The sequence below is a fragment of the Phyllobates terribilis genome, unplaced genomic scaffold (genome assembly GCF_046119375.1).
Source record: "Phyllobates terribilis strain yellow unplaced genomic scaffold, ASM4611937v1 Scaffold_12__6_contigs__length_324123572, whole genome shotgun sequence".
Taxonomy (NCBI): domain Eukaryota; kingdom Metazoa; phylum Chordata; class Amphibia; order Anura; family Dendrobatidae; genus Phyllobates; species Phyllobates terribilis.
The window spans coordinates 278,520,086-278,540,479 of NW_027362772.1; the positions used below are offsets into that span (position 1 = coordinate 278,520,086).

General features: G+C 42.1%; 1 protein-coding gene across 1 annotated transcript; it reads left to right on the forward strand.

Moving 5' to 3' along the window:
• The first annotated feature begins 3,710 nt into the window (after positions 1–3,710).
• Positions 3,711–14,259, forward strand: LOC141171610 (nicotinamide N-methyltransferase-like). The gene is made up of 3 exons (XM_073655282.1): positions 3,711–3,807; positions 6,029–6,236; positions 13,457–14,259. The coding sequence occupies exons 1-3, from the start codon at positions 3,762–3,764 to the stop codon at positions 13,881–13,883; spliced, it is 681 nt and encodes a 226-aa protein (XP_073511383.1). The 5' UTR covers positions 3,711–3,761; the 3' UTR covers positions 13,884–14,259.
• Positions 14,260–20,394: the final 6,135 nt, after the last annotated feature.

The following is a 20,394-nucleotide window of genomic DNA, read 5'->3' on the forward strand; positions in this document are numbered from 1 at the left end:
AAATCTGCGGTTTTGGCGGGAATCGCTTCCCAGTGGCGGGAAACTCTGCAGATGGCGGGAACAAGTTGGAAATGGCGGACAATCGGCGGGAAACGACTGGTGATGGAGTCCGATGGCGTGGACCCTCCGGAACCGGCGGGAGACTTCTTTCTGAGGTAAACTTGCACTTTTCTTCAGGCACGCAGTACCCGGGTGTTGCGGGCACGTAATCCTGCCGACTACGCCAAAGTTGACGCGCCCCCTGGGACATATTCCTTTTTGAGGGGAATACCCGGCACCGGATCAGATGGGGGGGGGTTGTAGTCTCCGAGCGGCTGTGACCCGGTCCCGTGCCCAGGGCGTCAAGCTATGTGTTATGTGGCAGTCCTTACTGATGTTATAAGAGTTCTTTTGTGTCGACTACGCCACCCGTTGTGATGCGGTCACTGTGGCCGCCGCTGCAGCAGGGTCCGCTGAGGCTGATGGTGGATGTGCAGCTTGGTGGGATAACCCCCAACGGGAGGGGTATAGCCTCAGAGGGGACAGGCGCAGAGGATGGGGGTGGTGGTGGTGCGGTGCAGCCGGCAATGAAGACAGACTCGGGTTGTGCAGTTAAGGGAGTTTACTTACTGCTGATGGTTCGGTCACTCCAGCTGTTAGTGACCACCCGAGCCGTGCTGCGTCCACCAGGTCCTGGATCCAGCCAACCCCCAAACAAGTCCGGAGCGTGGCCCTGAGCTCTCCCTCTGTCCTTTCTTCAGCCGTCCCCACCAGTGATCCACCTAGGTCCAGCTCCCTCGGGCCTTCTGTTGGGCAACCCTTGGCCTTAGGTTCCCTGACCCTCCATGTGGTATGCCTTCAGGGTGGATGTAGTGGGTGGCCGTGGCAGATGCTGCCCACAGCCTCCGGTCTCTGGCTAGGGATGTTTTTGCCCCCACCAGCTTGGGTTCCGGTACCCTTGTGCTGACTCCTCACCCGGTGTTCTAATTTGGGTTCTTGGGTCCCTTCTGCTGTCCCCCTCTGGGTCTTTCTCTGCTCCACTCCTCTCTCTCTCTCCAGGGCTGCTGTTTTCCTCTCTCTCCTCTCCAACTGACTTGTTCTCAGCGTCTGACCCTGATCTAAGTTGGTGCCCTCCTTATATATCCCTCTATGTGTGAGCTCAGGTGACCAGCACCCAATGAGCTCCTAACACTACCCAGACTGCTCCCCCTATCTGCCCCTACACTACATGGGATGTACCACCCCCCCTCCCACTCCAGCCAGGAACAGGCTCGGTTGTACCTGCACATTTCTAAGTGGGAGTACCGTCGGCCTGCTCCTCTGAAATGGGATGTATGTAGTGCATGCAGTCTATCTGAGCTCAGTTCCACACTCCTTCCTTACCCGGGAGTGGAATATCACACCTCTGGGTTGAGGTGCAATACCCCTGTAGCAGCCGAATCCTCAGGGTGCTACATAATTATTTTAGTTTTCATATAATGCATTAACCCCTTGTAGTCACAGCCAGTTTCACCATTATGACAGTGTTTTTTTTTACTTTTCTTACTGGAGTGTTCCAGAAGCCATAACTTTTTTATTTTTTTCAGTGACATAGTGACATGAGCGCTTGATTTTTTTTCCCAGATGAGTTGTGTTTTTGGAGTGACATCATTTTGGGTAGATATAACTTATTAACAAACTTTTGTTAACTTTTTATAGGAAGACATATAAACAAAACAGCAATTTTGCCATTATTTTGGTGTTTTAAATTTTACGCTATTGACTGCACAATTAAAGTGTTAACTTTTTTTTGTGGGTCAGTACTATTTTTGCAATACCAAATACTATGGGTTTATTTATTATTTATTACTTTTGCATACAAATTTTTTCTTCAGAGAGGAAGAAGTCTAGAACTCTAGCGCCATTGATGGGAAGCAGCGATCCTAAAAGTCAATATCGCCTCTTTAACGTGCCTTGCAATATGACTTAGGATAAAAGCCAAACAGAATCTCAATTTTCAGACACAGTGTTTTGGGGTTTTGCCCCTCATCAGTGCAAAGTATGAGATCTGATTTGGCTCTATAAGATCTGATTTGGCTAGACGAGAGGCTTTGGACTGGGGTCTAAGGGGTAACGTTTCTCCTTGTGGAAAGTGACAAGCCAAGCCTGGCAAGTCAGAAGGAGAAGACTTATAAGCCATGCATGTTCCACTAGGAAATTAAATATGCAAATTGTCTCTTTAGAGAGGAAGAGGACTAGAACTCTACTGGAAGCAGGAATCCTAAAAGTCAATATTGACTCTTTAACAAGCCTTGCAAAATGACTTGGGATACAAGCCAAACCAGAACCTCAATATGCAGACAAGTTATGGCAAAGTTTGAGATCTGAATTGGCTAGGTGAGAGGCTCTGAACTGGGTTCAAAGGGTAATATTTCTCCTTATGGAGAATGGCTAGCCAAGACTGGCATGTCAGAGTGAGGAGACTTGTAAGCCATGCATGCTCCTCTGGGAAATGGGGCTTGCCTTATTCAGAGAACCATAAGTGTCACATTTTTCCATCAGTGGAGCTGTATGAGAATTTATTTTTTGAGTGACAAGCTGTAGTTTTCATTGATGCTATTTTGTGGCTTTTTGGTCACTTTTTATTACATAGTTTAGTAAGCATAATAAACCAAAAAATTACAATTCTATATATTTTTTTTAAAACACCATTCACCATTAGATTTAATTCTCCTGATATCATTATTCTACAGGTCAATACAATATCAATTTTGTATATTTTTTTTTAACTGCTTTGCTACTTTTTCACAAAAAAAGACTTAAAAAAACCCCACTTTTTTGGTCATATTTTGATACTCTTTCTCGTAGGGAGGAGAAATTCCCCATATGTTGTGCAGCTGTCAGGACTAAGGGAAAACAGATTTCCATCCTAAATCATCACACTTTTCTGTAGATGGAGGCATGAGAGGGCTTGTTTTTTTGCACAACAAGCTGTACTTTTTCTTGATGTCACTTTTTGCGTACATACAACTTTTTGATCACTTTTTAATTATTTTTTTGAGGCTGTAGATGTGAACAAAAAAAAATATTACTTTGTTTTTATTTTTACAAAGTTCACTGTAATGGCCCCCGCATGGTTCCCCTTCTCTCTCCATGCGGAGTCCCCGACACACTAACCGCCCCAGCCGCAGCAGCATCCTTGCTCTTCTCCTCTTCCATCTATGCAAACCACACTGTTTTCTGGTGGCGTGCCTAGTGTGCGAGCGTTTGCGCTCCCCTGCTCTTAAAGGGACATTGTTGTTATTTTTTTTTACTTTAATAACCTTAAAAATAAGTAAGTTATAGATGTATGACCAGTACATGCAAAAAAGAAATTGAAAAATTGGAATGGTTATTATTGCCCAGAATGTTTCAAAGGAGAAAAGGTTAATAGTTTCAGCTGGTGGTTTTTGTATATGTTGCAAAAAAAACATTGTATTAAACATGATTAAAAAAAATTATAATAATTTATCATGATGGCGACAAATGAATAAAGAGTTCTGCATTTCATGTTGTGATTTTAGCTGGTTATTTAGGGTTAAAGAATTTGTATCAAGTGGGAAAGTTATCACATATTGATAACTGATCTCTGGGACACAAAAAAAATCTGAGAATGGGGCATGGAGTGCGGTTTGAATGGAGATTCAAAGGCACCACCACTATATTCAATGTCTATTGTTTGCTGGAGAAGTATGTTTGGTAGTCTCATCAACAATGAGTCACTGTGACTTCTCTGCGCCTGCACACAAGATCCCTGCAGTACAATGAACATAGAAGAACTGCGTTTTGTGCAAAACGTGAAGTGTGCAGGTATGGGATTTGGCCGCTGCAAGTGCATGTCACAGGGCACTGTGATGTGCAGGAGAGGGAGGGAACATTATAATTACCACAGGAGGTGGGGATTTCATCTGGGACCCGGGACTGGAACGCATCAGAAACCTGAATGAATGAATAAAAAGAAATTTCACAGCAACTAGATCTCTAATATGAGGCATACAGGTATGAATAGATTTACATTTCTATCACCTGTATGCCCATATTAGTAGGTTAAATAAATCCCAGGGGGTCACAGATTCCCTTTAAGACCTTATGTAAGTATTTTCTTTTTGAAGCGCTATAGGATCTATTATCTCGAAAATAGTAATCTAAGCCTTCATGATACATGAATAGGCTTATACCAAGCTGGGAGATTTGAAACACTATCTACACTGACATCATTGGATCAGTGGGATAAATAGGGTAACATTTCCCAGAAGCTACAGACCTACAAGGTGACACAATGGACCCACCATTCACCAAACAGGAAACATACATTATGGAATTTTGCCCCATCGATTACTTCAGCACTTTCTATGCTCCAGAAAAAGGGGTTCTTTTCGGTGAATGGACTGAATTTGCTTTAAAAAATCTTCATGAAACCTTTACTTCAGGTAAAATTACTAAGTAATCTGTAATCAAAATGGGCAGCATTATCAAAATGTAATCTATACAGGGATTATCCAGGTTTATAATCTTTATGACCTTTCCTTTTTGACATAATAATATTTGTTTTAATATTCTTTTAAATTGACTATAATTTGTGATAAAAGCATACTTAGATTTCCTCTGTCTTTATATCGATATAATATTACAATATCTACATTAATAGTGATGTATGATCAAATTACAATGAACAAAGCGTGTAAGAAAATATATTCACAATGTGACATGAAAATAGTAAAGTACAGGGGCGAAATTTGACCCCATAGCAGTACCAGTTAATTGCAAATAAAAAATCTCTCTAGACCAAAATTAATTGTGTCTTCACAAAAATTCTATTTAAAAAGTTTGTTTTTATGTTTGTTTTTTAATTCATGATAGTCATTCTGTTCAAAGCAAAAATGAACTGCATTAAGCCCTTTCTCCATTGAAGTATTACACAAGTGATATTGCACATTCAGAAGATTTTAATGGATATATTTGCATGAAAAAACAAACTCCATCAGAATAATAGTTTACAATGAATTGACATCTCATGCTTTGAGAATTTTCATGAATATATTCACATGTAGATATTTTAATGAATCCATAGTTTCTTGTGATCACTGTGTAGTGGCATTTGCTGGTAAATGCAGCTCAGTTCCTATTGAATTTATGTAATTCTTGGCAATGGCCACTACATAGTCAATTCAGTTGTGGTATTCAAGCTGCAGTGCTCATATCTAGCCACCATCGGAGCTGAGAACAGCTGAACAGTGGCAGTGCTGGGTGCCGGACATTCACCTATCCTGGAGATACGTTATCAATATCATAGGCCTGGAGAACTCCTTTAAGCCCTAGCTTCACTCAACCAGCTCTTCTTCACAAGCACACTGACTTGAAGCAGAGCTATGTGAAGTTATTGATGGGTCTCACCATATTTTTTACATGAAGCATGAACATTTTTCAACATGTTCAGTGTCAGACTGGGGTGCTAAGGGCTCAATAGTAATAATAATTTTGGGGCTAACTTCTCAGCTATATTTCCTGAGCCTTGTTTCAAAATTTCACTTTGCTTCTATTACATAATAAAACATAGTAGTTTTTTAAATGGATGATGAGATGCTACCCTTGACTGTACATGCTGCATTAAGTGTATTGTGCCACGCACTACTCATGTGGGGAGTTGGGAGTCCAATCCGGCACAGAGGCCCACCGGAAGATTCACCGGCTCTCTTGTGGGCCAGTCCAAGCCTTCATGCATGGTCAGTGTATGATTAGGAATGAGTTTTGAAGATAACAAAGCTAATATACTCCTCTGCTAGGCTACGTGAATGTGCAGAAGACATAGAAAATCTTAAAGTGAATTTGCTTCATTTGTAGCTGTAGGTAATGTTCCATGATTAAATAATGTCCTGTCAGTCCCACCAGTGTAATGGAGATCTGTGCAACCTCTAGTTACCTCCGTATAGCCTCCCTATAGGCAGCTCTGCTATGTGCATGAGGCCCCAGTCATGTTTAGACAAAACTGTTTCTCATATTTTATCATTTATATTCCATATTTATTCCTAAGGAAATGTGAAAGGAGACACACTAATCGACTTCGGAGCCGGACCCACAATTTATCATCTGCTCTCTGCCTGTGAAGTGTTCGACAACATCATAACTTCTGATTTTCTTGAGCAAAATCGAACACAACTACATAAGTGGCTGAGAAAGGATCGTGATGCCCTGGACTGGACTCATATTGTCAAATTTGTGTGTGAACTAGAAGGCAACAGGTACATAAAAGAGAAAATGATTGATAGATATTTATATGGTAGTTTTCTCCAAGCATTGAGTATACTTACATATACTGTATGTCATGTATGTCTACATAGAGGCATATAGGGATTTTTTTCTGTTGTATTTTAAAAAAATATTATGGCATTCTCCATTTGATGCTGAAGTACGAGGTTATTCGCCTCTAGAACTAATACACAAAAAAAGGAAAAATACCTCTGCACTATGGTCGCATAGGGAATTACCATATGGCCAGTGGTGTAACTAGAGTCTGATGGGCAATGGTGCAAGATTTGGAAAGGGGCCCTCCCCCATGCTGGTATATATATATACAGTTTATATATACATGTGTATAAATATGTAAATATATAGTACTGACCAAAAGTTTGGACACATCTTCTCATTAAAAGATTTTTCTGTATTTTCATGACTATGAAAATTGTACATTCACACTGAAGGCATCAAAACTATGAATTAACACATGTGGAATTATATACTTAACAAAAAAGTGTGAAACAACTGAAAATATGTCTTATATTCTAGGTTCTTCAAAGTAGCCACCTTTTGCTTTGATGACTGCTTTGCACACTCTTGGCATTCTCTTGATGAGCTTCAAGAGGTAGTCACTGGAAATTGTTTTCACTTCACAGGTGTGCCCTGTCAGCTTTAATAAGTGGGATTTCTTGCCTTTATAAATGGGGTTGGGACCATCAGTTGTGTTGTGCAGTAGTTTGGTGGATACACAGCTGATAGTCCTACTGAATAGACTGTTAGCTGCTTTTTTCTTGCCATAATACAAATTCTAAGTAAAGAAAAACGAGTGACCAATGGCCCTTCATTACTTTAAGAAATGAAGGTCAGTCAGTGTGAAAAATTGGGAAAACTGAAAGTGTCCCCAAGTGCAGTTGCAAAAACCATCAAGCGCTACAAAGAAACTGGCTCACATGAGGACCGCCCCAGGAAAGGAAGACCCAAGAGTCACCTCTGCTTCTGAGAATAAGTTTATCCGAGTTACCAGCCTCAGAAATCGCAGGTTAACAGCAGCTCAGATTAGAGACCAGGTCAATGTCACACAGAGTTCTAGCAGCAGACACATCTCTTCAACAACTGTTAAGAGGAGACTTTGTGCAGCAGGCCTTCATGGTAAAATAGCTGCTAGGAAACCACTGCTAAGGACAGGCAACAAGCAGAAGAGACTTGTTTGGGCTAAAGAACACACGGAATGGTCATTAGACCAGTGGAAATCTGTGCTTTGGTCTGATGAGTCCAAATTTGAGATCTTTGGTTCCAACCACCGTGTCTTTGTGCGACGCAGAAAAGGTGAACGGATGGACTCTACATGCCTGGTTCCCTCCGTGAAGCATGGAGGAGGAGGTGTGATGGTGTGGGGGTGCTTTGCTGATGACACTGTTGTAGATTTATTCAAAATTGAAGGCATACTGAACCAGCATGGCTACCACAGCATCTTGCAGCGGCATGCTATTCCATCCGGTTTGCGTTTAGTTGGACCATCATTTATTTTTCAACAGGACAATGACCCTAAACACACCCCCAGGCTGTGTAAGGGCTATTTGACCAAGAAGGAGAGTGATGGGGTGCTACGCCAGATGACCTGGCCTCCACAGTCACCAGACCTGAACCTGACTCGCCCCCTGGGCCATGGGGCACCCGGAACTGGGCTTCAGTGCGATGATGGGGGTAGTAGTGGCAACCCGATCCCATGGCTCAGGGTGGTCAGACCAAATGCTGTGGCAGTCTATTTGTAGAGCTATGAATGTCCGACTACGCCACCCGTGGATTGCGGTCAGGGATGACCGCCGCTGCAAGGCAGACCGCTGAGGCTGGTGTTGGTGTGCAGCACAGGGATAGGATAACTCCCCACGGGAAGAGTGTAGCCTCAGGGCAATGTAGGTGGATGCTGGGGGTGATGGTGTAGGCCGCAGTAATAAGAGTTCAGAGTCCGCTTCAAACAGTCCAGGGTCTTTATTGTAGGTATTACTACTGACCCAACAGGAGTACCGGGCAGGAATGGGCCTGGGTGTCTGAGGGCATTCGGGCGAGCCCCACTGGTCAGGGTGAGTGTGATGGCCTACCGTTCTCTCTCTGCCCTTGCTGACTATCCCCCTTTTCGTGGTGTAATAGCCCACGTCCCTGAGCTGGCCGTGTACTTCGCCTGTATGGCTTGCGACTCGGACCTTAGGTACCTTTTGCTTTTCCATGCTGTACTGGTCCCTCTGTGTGTCGGAGCCTCCAGGCTTCTTAGGCCAAGGGACCTGAAATCCCTCGCGGGTTGGTTATCTGCTGCTGGGCTTGCAACCCTGACAGCCTCGGACCCCAATGTCCGGTAGTGTAGTTCTCTCAGCCAGGACCGGTTCTCGTCACCTCTGTCCCTGGCTCGCAGCTTCTCCTCAGCCTCACGGACTCCTTGGCTACAGCTGAACTGTCCCTCCTTCTCCGGGACTAGTCTCAGTCCTGAGCTTGGTCATCGAGTTCTCTCTAACCCTGCCCTCAGCTCCAGCTTTTATAGGGGCAGCCTGCTCCCCCTACTGGCCTGGGACAGGAGGTGCTGTATGCTAATTGTCCCTGACCAGGGAACCTCCCTTCTGCTCTTAGACACAGCCTTTAATATTTGTGGCATCCAGGCCTGGGGTGACACAAACCCAATCGAGATGGCTTGGGGTGAGCTGGACCGCAGAGTGAAGGCGTGAAGGCAAAAGGGCCAACAAGTGCTAAGCATCTCTGGGAACTCCTTCAAGATTGTTGGAAGACCATTCCCAGTGACTACCTCTTGAAGCTCATCAAGAGAATACCAAGAGTGTGCAAAGCAGTCATCAAAGCAAAAGGTGGCTACTTTGAAGAACCTAGAATATAAGACATATTTTCAGTTGTTTCACACTTTTTTGCTAAGTATATAATTCCACATGTGTTAATTCATAGTTTTGATGCCTTCAGTGTGAATGTACAATTTTCATAGTCATGAAAATACAGAAAAATCTTTAAATGAGAAGGTGTGTCCAAACTTTTGGTCTGTACTGTATATGTCCCTCATCCTGATATAGATAGATATATACACGCGTGGTCAGAATTGTTGGTACCCCTCGTTTAATGAAAGAAAAACGCACAACGGTCACAGAAATAACTTGAATCTATGAAAATGAACAAATGAAAGTCAGACATTGCTTTTCTGCTTCCACAGAATTTAAAAAAATTTTTACTCATGAAATAGGCCTGGACAGAAATGATGGTACCTCTGAAAATAATGTGACAAAAGGGACATGTTAAATCAAGTTGTGGCCACTAATTAGCATCACAGGTGTCTACAATCTTGTAATCAGTCAGTGGGCCTGTATTTAGGGCTACAGATACTCACTGTGCTGTTTGGTGACATGGTGTGTACCACACTCAACATGGACCAGAGGAAGCAATGGAAAGAATTGTCTCAGGAGATTAGAAAGAAAATTATAGACAAGCATGTTAAAGGTAAAGGTTATAAGGCCATCTCCAAGCAGCTTGATGTTCCTGTTACTACAGTTGCACATATTATTCAGAAATTTAAGATCCATGGAACTATAGCCAACCTCCCTGGACGTGGCTGCAGGAGGAAAATTGATGACAAATCAAAGAGACAGATAATACGAATGGTAACAAAAGAGTCCAGGATAACTTCTAAAGAGATTAAAGGTGAACTTCAAGCTCAAGGAACATCAGTGTCAGATCGCACCATCCGTCGTTGTTTGATCCAAAGTGGACTATATGGGAGACGACCAAGGAGAACACGGTTGTTGAAAAAAAATCATAAAAAAAACAGACTGGAATTTTCCAAACTACATGTTGACAAGCCGCAAAGCTTCTGGGAGAATGTCCTATGGACAGATGAGACAAAAATTGAAGTCTTTGGCAAGGCAGATCAGTTCTATGTTCAGAGACTGAAAAATGAAGCATATCAAGAAGAGAACACTGTCCCTACTGTGAAACATGGAGGAGGCTCTGTTATGTTCTGGAGCTGCTTTGCTGCATCTGGCACAGTGTGTCTTGAATCTGTGCAGGGTACAATGAAATCTTAAGACTATCAAGGGATTCGAGAGAGAAATGTGCTGCCCAGTGTCAGAAAGCTTGGTCTCAGTCACAGGTCATGGGTTTTGCAACAGGATAATAACCCAAAACACACAGCTAAAAACACCCAAGAATGGCTAAGAGGAAAACATTGGACTATTCTGAAGTGGCCTTCTATGAGCCCTGACCTAAATCCTATTGAGCATCTTTGGAAAGAGCTGAAACATGCCGTCTGGAAAAGGCAACCTTCAAGCACAAGACAAGAGGAGCAGTTTGCTCATGAGGAGTGGGCCAAAATACCTGTCGAGAGGTGCAGAAGTCTCATTGCCAGTTACAGGAATCGTTTGATTGCAGTGATTGCCTCAAAAGGTTGTTCAACAAAATATTAAGTTAAGAAGAACCATCATTTCTGTCCAGGCCTATTTCATGAGTTCAATTTTGTTTTAAATTCTGTGGAAGCAGGGTTGAAAAGCAATGTCTGACTTACATTTCTTCATTTTCATAGATTTTTAATTTCTTATTACTTTTGCCAGATTCAAGTTATTTCTGTTACCATTGTGGGTTTTTCTTTCATTAAATGAGGGGTACCAATAATTTTGACCATGTGTGTGTGTATATATCCTCTCCATCCTGGTATATATGCTCCTTATCCTGGGCCCCATCATGATATATATCCCCCATCCTGGTATATGTCCCTTATCCTGGGCAGAATCCTAGTATATATCCCCGATCCGGATATATATGTCCCTTATCCTAGCTCCCATCCTGGTATATATGTCCCTTATCCTGGGCCCCATCCTGGTATATATCCCCCATTCTGCCGCTGTTCTATAATGTATAGAAAAAAATAGACCATTAGACTCGCCTTCCCTCCGCTCTCCCACAACGCGGCGTCCTCTTCTGAAGCTGGCAGCTGACTTCAGAGTGCAAGCGACGGGAGCGCATGATGTCACTACCATGCTCCCCCAGTCATGTGCATGCTGACATCAGCTGCTGGCCTCTGACTGGCCAGCAGCGTGTATTGCCGCACATAAACCCGGTCTGCGCGCCGCAATACACTCCAGTTGAAGTTTGTGCGGGCGTTGGGGGGGTCACTCACCCTCATGGGCCCAGTCGTGGTCGTGACCTCTGCGACCGCAGTCTTTATGCCCCTGCATATAGCAATGCACAAAAAGCCTCCAACTACGTACTAGTTTCACGAACCACTGTGTAAGCTGCATGTACATAATGTCTCTCTTAATATATCACATAAGCACTGGAAAAGCTCAAATCTGTGTAGATAATTGCACTTCATTCTGGGTGTAATACTATATTCTATTGATGATCTGTAAAACTGATCTGAGCTACAGATGTGTAATTCCTCACTTTTCATCTTGGCTTGACATACCGTATCTTGAGATGTGCCGCATGAGAATTTTTTTTTTACTTAAATGCCTGTGTTTTGGGCTAATCATAATTTTTGCAATTGTGTCCATATCCTTTAAGGTTGGACACACCCAAATATAATTAATATTCCAGTGAGTATTGACTGCTCTGGTTCATTATTACATTCCAACATCCATTACCAGCATTTTCCTGGACCAGCCACCATAACCACTTGTGAAATGTTTCTTTTCTTAATTTTCCAGATCTACAAGCAATGTGCTATGACTACTGTCATGACTTTGTTGTCAGATTACCTGGGGCCAGAGGCTCCTTCCCTGTCTCCAACGCTAGTGGTGCCCTAACTATCCCTGTTCCCCAGAATACTTCTGGTGGTGAAGATGCTGGGGCCACATACCTTGCTGAGCTCCTGAATCAGCCCTTATCTGTCCCCTCCCCCACCCAGGGAAGTGGGGAGGAATAGAGTATATATATATATATATATATATATATACACAAACCAGACAAACAAGGAAGGATGTACAAGGATAAATGAAAATGCCAATCATACAAATCATGCAAATATGCACTCACAGACAACAGAGAGGAACATATGGAATTAATGGTATGGCTGTGTAGGGGCTTGACCCCCCCACCCCAATAAAATTATATTTTTTTTGTAGAAATCTGATAAGCCAGTCATGAGAAATCTAATGTAAAAGCCATATGAAAATCAGCCTGGAAATGCTCTGGGGTCTTGCTTCTGATGCGTTTCCTACCTGATTTGTATATGGCTTCTAAATTAGATTTCTCATGAATAGCTTATCGGATCTTTACAAAAAGGTATCATTTTTATTTGAGGACAAGTGACTCAACATTGCTTATATATGTAAAATTGTGATGACAGGTTTCCTTTAAGGATGAGCGAAACAGTCGAAATTAGAATTCAGCAATTTGTTTGAATTAGGCAGGAAACTTTAATTTGCATTGAAATTATTCTATGCAAATCAAATGTGCCTTATTATAATCTGATGTCTCTCCAGACCTCACCACAGCCCTCACTTTTCCATGTAGTTCCCTGTCCAGCCCTTACATTTTCAGTCTTCTCTTCAGAGATCATCTGTCTTCATCTTGACAGTATCAGTCCGGTCTTCAGCACCTCTGACGTTGACTAGGCTTCACACAACGTCATTATGTGCATTGCCACAAGATGTTATGTCGTTACAAGCCCTAGTCAGCACCAGAGCTGTTAAAGACCAGATTAATTCCCATTACTTATTGAACAAAAGATAAAGCGAGAAAGAAGGAGCTGGAAATACTTCTTTGGTTCATGGTGGACTCGTGTGTTATAGAGGAAGCACCTTCATTTCAAAGTTAATTTAAATAAGTATCAACTATTTCATTATTCATGTGGTAGCACTGCATATGTTTTAAATACTCCCAGAAGCAGTGTATCATGTAATACACTACCCCCGCAGGAATAATAAAGTAGGAGAAATGAACAACGAGCAATGTTATTTGCTTATTTTCAGGGGGCTCCTCTATGGTAAAAAAATTAGCAAGATAAAATGCAATATGCTTTATTCAATTGTTTATTTCAAATTCGCTTTCCATAAAAGAGCATGATTTACAGAAGCAGATGTCAGGTGGCGAGAAAGATGGCTGGAAGTAATCACGCATGATGGAGCATGAGTAGTGTACTCATAGTATAAACTACACATCTACGGAGCTCAGTTTATTGATCAAAATGGTACTAAAATTAATGCAAGAAATTAATGACCAGTCTAATAACTTTTCTTGACAGTAATGAATGGGAGAAAAAAGAAGAAACGCTGAGGAGAAAAGTAACCAAAGTGTTGAAGTGCGATGCTCTTGCAGAGAAGCCGTATGACCCTGTGCCCATGCCAGAAGCGGACTGTCTGATTAGCTGTCTCTGCTTAGAAGCTCCATGTAAAGACCTGGAAGCCTTCACCAATGCTCTGAAAAAGTTTAAGGAGCTTCTTAAACCAGGAGGTCACATTCTAATTCAGAGCGTTCTGAACTGCACCTTCTACCATGTTGGGGAGAAATGGTTTTCCTCTCTGTCCTTAACTAAGGATGACCTGGAAAAAGCATTTACAGAGGCCGGGTATGGAACTGTAAAAATAAAAGTGACTCCACGGTCAGATAGGTCAAGGATGGACATCAGTGATTATGATAGTTTATACTTTGTCCATGCCCGCAAACCTTAAACTGATTAAAGTCCACCCATCCTCCTTTACCATGTATGCATAAGATTCAGCACAATGGGATCATCTTTAAAGGACCAGTTAAGTAGTCTTGTGTCAACAAGGAAAAATTCCAGTACTTCTAACAGACAGCGTAATTACCACAATGGTCCCCAAGTGACTCTATGTACTCACTATGATTTCATTTCTGGAAAAAAAATAATGCAAAAAATCCACTTGTCTAAATGAGTCCGCAGAAGTACTGTAGTGACCATATGGGCATTTGAGGAGTGTTTGAGGCCCCAATACCAAAGTAATGAATTGTGGTCTTGAGACCTCAAGAACTCCCCAAGTTCTCCATTAAAGAGGACCTTTTAGCAAGTTAGACTAGACAGGGCAGCTGAATAGATGAATAAAGCAATTTGTTTACCTCCTTGTGGTATAGTGTTTGACTACTACTTGCTCTAGTTGTTTGTAATCAGGCTTGGACTGGTCCACAGGAGAACTGGTGAATCCTCCGGTGGGCCACCACCCTCTTATATAAGCAGTACTTGGCACAATATACTTGAATCACTATGTAAAAACAAAGGCAGCATCTTATTCATTTGTCAATCTACCCAGTTCATTGTTATATAAATTTGTGATTGATGATAATTTCACATTTTCATGTAGCTGAAAAGTGGGGCCCTGGGGTTGGTTACTGGTGGGTCATTGACACTCCAGTCCAACACTGTTTGTAATTGACCTTGTTTCCAAGAATCCAAATCATTCTCAGCCCATCTGTGATTCTAAGTCTATGCTTCCCAATCTGAGGAAAACTCATAAAATAAGGCAGAAATTCCTGATTTCAGTGATGTGTCACTTACTGGGCTTTTTGCTGTAGTTTTCTGCTAGCAATCTCAATGATGGACTCAGTCTAGCCCCACCCAGCGCCACTGATTGACAGCTTTCTGTGTCACTGTGCATAGGCAGAAAGCTTCTAATTAGTGGTGGGGGAATGGATAGCCAGCACTCATACAGATTGCAGACTACATAGCAGGAACCTATTATTGTGAAGAACTAGCTTCTACAATTGGATGTGTTTAAAAAAAATGTTCCTGTGCTGAGATAATCTTATAAATGTGCCCCTGCTGTGTACTGTGTAATGTCAGCGTCTGACAGTGCAGGAACATGATCTGATCATACCACATCTCCTGGGCAGGGGAGGAGGCAAAAGAGTATACAGACAGGACAGCAAGGAATCACAGCTGATTCTTTCTATAATTAGTTGTTCAGTAGTGGAGAGCTCCTTTAAAGCACCACTCCAGTTTTTTTTTTTTTAAATATTGCAGCTCTGGAGTGATGCATTTAAGCTTGGGTCCCTGCACCTACTCTTATGCTTACAAGCCACCACTCCTCTCAGTCTCCAGCAGTTTGTGACCTGCCGGATGGCTCCAGTGTTTGTCGAGTGAGCCGGAGGTCACTTTTCGATGCAAGTCTATGAGAGCATCGTTCTGGCTCTCCTAGACTTGCATTGAACACTTGTGACAGTTACTTCTTATTTCCGGACAGTCAGAAGTGACAAGATGGTGCCGGAGTGGCATCTATTGAAGGTAAAGACACCAGCGGGAAAATATAAGACTAGGGTCAGGGACCTTAGATTAGAAGCACCACTCCAGAGCTACAATAAAAAAAAACGCTGGAGTCGTGCTTTAAGTATTGTAAGTTCGTAGGTGTCAGGAAGTTTTTTACAATACTGGCATAGTACTGCTGGAAACCAGTGGCCATAGGAGCACAAGCAGGAACAGCATGCGGTAGAGGAAGTTCTTGGAGATGGCAAGGAGTTATAGGAAACAATCAGTAGATAAATTAGAACAGACTGGGTAAGAATGTTCAGGAGCTGGAGACTGAAGCTAAGCTAACAGCTAGACACAATACTCAAGCAATGAGTGAGAGATACATGGGGCTTTAAGTAGGCCCAAACAGGAAACAAGATAGATTCCATAAATTCAGAATCTGCCATCTTGGAAAAGGGCAATTGTAGAACACCACAGCAACCTCCACTGGTAAGGAGTGAAATTGCAGCACAATTATTAAAGTGAACAATAGCGGCCACTACTGGTCAAACTGTAGAAGGCAACAGAATTCCAAACACTAGGTTAAGCATCCATGAATCAGACTTTTTTGGTTTTCCAACACCTCTGTATCTATTGTAAAGAGATCTTTTGGAGTTTAGAGACTAAATCAAAACCTTGAACGCTGTTGTGTTCCTAAAACCATTGCAGAAGAAGAGTATGGCATCATAAGTTATCATACTGAATGAGGCCACTGCCATTAGGGAATACCACTGCCATGAAGAGGTGGACTTGGCCAATATGAGAGTAATCAATGTACATGAAAGCAAATATGTAAATGAAAAGTAAAGAAATAATGCAGAAAAAAAATGAAATGATGGGTGCGAACTCAGAATTAGACTGAAAGGATGAATAAAGGGAGTTCATGTACACCAAAGTAAACATTCATAAACTAATATTGGATATTACATCATAGAATAGTATCAAAAGCAGATCCATAATGAAAATGAGATAAACAAGGAATAAATTATACCAAGGAGTAATAAAAGTATAATGATAAATATAGTAACATATGGGTATAGACTTTTACAAATCACTGTAGTAACAATATGGACATTGTGCGTATGAAGAAAGAATAGAAAAATGATGTAAAAACTCACAAATATATACGGTAAGTAATAAAGTAATAAAGTGGATGGGCTATAAGTAGTGTTGAGCATTCCGATAGTGAAATATCGGGTATCGACCGATATTCGCGGTATCGGAGTTCCGATACGGAGTTCCGATACTTTTAGAATATCGAATACCGGAGTCTGAAGTTCCCATAATACCTGCACTCTGCAGTGTCTCTGAAGGATGACAAGCTGGATGGCAGCGCTCAGCTTACTGTACTTGTCATTTAGTGCTAAAGGATTTATTAAAAAAAATAATAGTGTTTTCATGCACCGTCTCTTTAAAAAAGCCGGCCAGTAATTCAGCATCGGTACCCGACAATTTAGAATAGAAAGAATAGACCATCACACCTCCAGGCTGTGTAAGGGCTATTTGACCAAGAGGGAGAGTGATGGGGTGCTACGCCAGATGACCTGGCCTCCACAGTCACCAGACCTGAACCCAATCGAGATGGTTTGGGGTGAGCTGGACCGCAGAGTGAAGGCAAAAGGGCCAACAAGTGCTAAGCATCTCTGGGAACTCCTTCAAGATTGTTGGAAGACCATTTCCGGTGACTACCTCTTGAATAGAGATGAGCGTTGTTCGACTCGAACTGTTCGCCAATCTCAAATTCGAGCTGTTCTGGGCGGTGTTCGAGCCGTTCGGCGAACACGAACGATTTGAGAAAAATTCGGCTGTTCGAGGTTATGTTCGATAACTGTTCGTGCACCAAAATCATAGCTGGATTTTTTCTCAGTAATGATGAAAATTAATGTTAATACGCAGTTTGAGTGTACAGCGGGGTGGGGGGAGGGGCAGGGGATGGATCTCTGCAGGAATAATGAAGATCTCCATTTTTTTTTCTCTTTCCCGCATTTGCAGTGGGGAGGTGCAATCTGTCAGCCTATCAGCAGCGCACACACGGAGCGAAGTGCTTTTTTTCACACAAGCAAGGGCATGTGTCATTGGCAGTGTATGTCACATGTCCTTGCCCTATAAGACCAAGCCATTTTCCCCGTCGCCACCATTTTCTCACTGCTGCAGCTGCCTGTTAGACGGCACCGCTGTTGCTGTGTGCGCTATACCTTGTTAATTTCAAGCCAATTTTCGCACAAATCTACAGATAGCTTGGGAGTAGGGAATAGTTGTGATTGCAGTCCTTTTAAGGACTAGGTTACAGCATTTCCTATCAGTTTTTGCCAGGCAGGTCTGTGCCAGTGCTGTGCAAGTTTTTTTCACAGCATTTGGCTGAATCTAGCAAAGCTAATCCTTTTTGGCCTATTGCAGAGTGTGTTAGTCAGTGGAGTAGCCTATCTGTGTTGCAAGATATACCACCTGTGTATAGAATACCAATTGTTTTACTGCACCTAGTGAAGTAAAATCTTTTGGGCATAGCATCATTCTATTAGTCCATCCATACTGACCTCCATCAGGTTGCAAATTGAATATAATTTTTTTCTACATCTAGCTCTGAAAAAATATTTGGGCTTCTAGCAGTGTGTGGGACTTGTTCTATTAGTCCATCTATACTGACCTCCATCAGATTGCAAACTGAATATAATTTTTTTCTGCATCTAGCTCTGAAAAAATATTTGGCCTTCTAGCAGTGTGTGGGACTTGTTCTATTAGTCCATCTATACTGACCTCCATCACGCTGCAAATTCAAAATAATTTTTTGTCTGCATCTAGCTCTGAAAAAATATTTGGCCTTCTAGCAGTGTGTGGGACTTTCTCTATTAGTCCATCTATACTGACCTCCATCAGGTTGCAAATTAAAAATAATTTTTATCTGCATCTACCTCTGAAAAAATATTTGGGCTTCTAGCTGTGTGTGGGACTTGTTCTATTAGTCCATCTATACTGACCTCCATCAGGTTGCAAACTGAATATAATTTTTTTCTGCATCTAGCTCTGAAAAAATATTTGGCCTTCTAGCAGTGTGTGGGACTTTCTCTATTAGTCCATCTATACTGACCTCCATCAGGTTGCAAATTAAAAATAATTTTTTGTCTGCATCTAGCTCTGAAAAAATATTTGGCCTTCTAGCAGTGTGTGGGACTTTCTCTATTAGTCCATCTATACTGACCTCCATCAGGTTGCAAATTCAAAATAATTTTTTGTCTGCATCTAGCTCTGAAAAAATATTTGGCCTTCTAGCAGTGTGTGGGACTTTCTCTATTAGTCCATCTATACTGACCTCCATCAGGCTGCAAATTAAAAATTATTTTTATCTGCATCTACCTCTGAAAAAATATTTGGCCTTCTAGCTGTGTGTGGGACTTGTTCTATTAGTCCATCTATACTGACCTCCATCAGGTTGCAAACTGAATATAATTTATATCTGCATCTAGCTCTGAAAAAATATTTGGCCTTCTAGCAGTGTGTGGGACTTTCTCTATTAGTCCATCTATACTGACCTCCATCAGGTTGCAAATTAAAAATAATTTTTTGTCTGCACCTAGCTCTGAAAAAATATTTGGCCTTCTAGCAGTGTGTGGGACTTTCTCTATTAGTCCATCTATACTGACCTCCATCAGGTTGCAAACTGAATATATTTTTTTTCTGCATCTACCTCTGAAAAAATATTGGGCTTCTAGCTGTGTGTGGGACTTGTTCTATTAATCCATCTATACAGACCTCCATCAGGTTGCAAACTGAAAATAATTTTTTTCTGCATCTACCTCTGAAAAAATATTTGGGCTTCTAGCTGTGTGTGGGACTTGTTCTATTAGTCCATCTATACTGACCTCCATCAGGTTGCAAACTGAATATAATTTTTTTCTGCATCTAGCTCTGAAAAAATATTTGGCCTTCTAGCAGTGTGTGGGACTTTCTCTATTAGTCCATCTATACTGACCTCCATCAGGTTGCAAATTAAAAATAATTTTTTGTCTGCATCTACCTCTGAAAAAATATTTGGGCTTCTAGCTGTGTGTGGGACTTGTTCTATTAGTCCATCTATACTGACCTCCATCAGGTTGCAAATTGAATATAATTTTTTTCTGCATCTAACCCAGCCAATAGTTTTGGCCTAATACCACAGTTTGGCCACTCAGCTCTGCTCGGTTCCCATCCATTGTTTTTTTGTGCAAACAACTCCAGAGTTGTGAATTAGTTAACCACCAAAATGAGTGGAAAAAGGCCTGCTGCTGGTGGAAAGGGGAATAGGCGTGTTGGGAAGGGGAAAAAAGGTTGTGTCCGTGGGGTAGGTGTTAAAGCAACAGTAACATCTGCAGAAGAAAGACCATCTTCCAGCCAAACTAAAATGTCTACTTCTTTTAGCGGACAATGTGATAAGATCCCTTTCTTACGGCCACGCCAATCGCTACAAATTCCAGATGAGGCACAAAAACAGCAGGTGCTTCAACGGATATCAAGTGCTCCTTTAAGTGGGCTCTCCTCCACATCAACTTCAACATCACAAATACTCCAGTCCTCAAAGGTGTCACCCCAATCGCACTTGCTTCCTCACAGCTCCCAAATCTCCAGCTGCCCGTCTGAGTATGAGGTAGAACAGATGGTTGAGTCTGCAGAGCTGTTTACTCATACTATAGCCTGGGAATCAGAGGTCGACTCCAGCGCTTCTGTGAATCCAGACGAGGAAATTATCTGCACTGATGCCCAGAATCTTTATGAGTCGGATCCAGGACCATACGCAGAAGGTTCTGACCATAATGTAGACCCTCATTCCCAAACTGTAACTCCTGTTGGTGGAGACAATGAGGAAGACGATGATGAGACTCAAATACCTGATTGGAGCGACAACTTTAGTTTTTTGTCAGGGCAGGAACAGGTTGGCTCTGAGGACGACGGGTGTGATAACGCACAGG

What these genes read in the sequence shown, in the direction of transcription:
- LOC141171610 (XM_073655282.1), top strand. Translation starts at nt 3,762, where the DNA reads ATGAACATAGAAGAACTGCGTTTTGTGCAAAACGTGAAGTGTGCAG. An exon ending in GCAAAACGTGAAGTGTGCAG is followed by an intron (nt 3,808 to 6,028) that starts GTATGGGATTTG and finishes TTTATTCCTAAG; the next exon opens with GAAATGTGAAAGGAGACACA. An exon ending in TGTGAACTAGAAGGCAACAG is followed by an intron (nt 6,237 to 13,456) that starts GTACATAAAAGA and finishes TTTTCTTGACAG; the next exon opens with TAATGAATGGGAGAAAAAAG.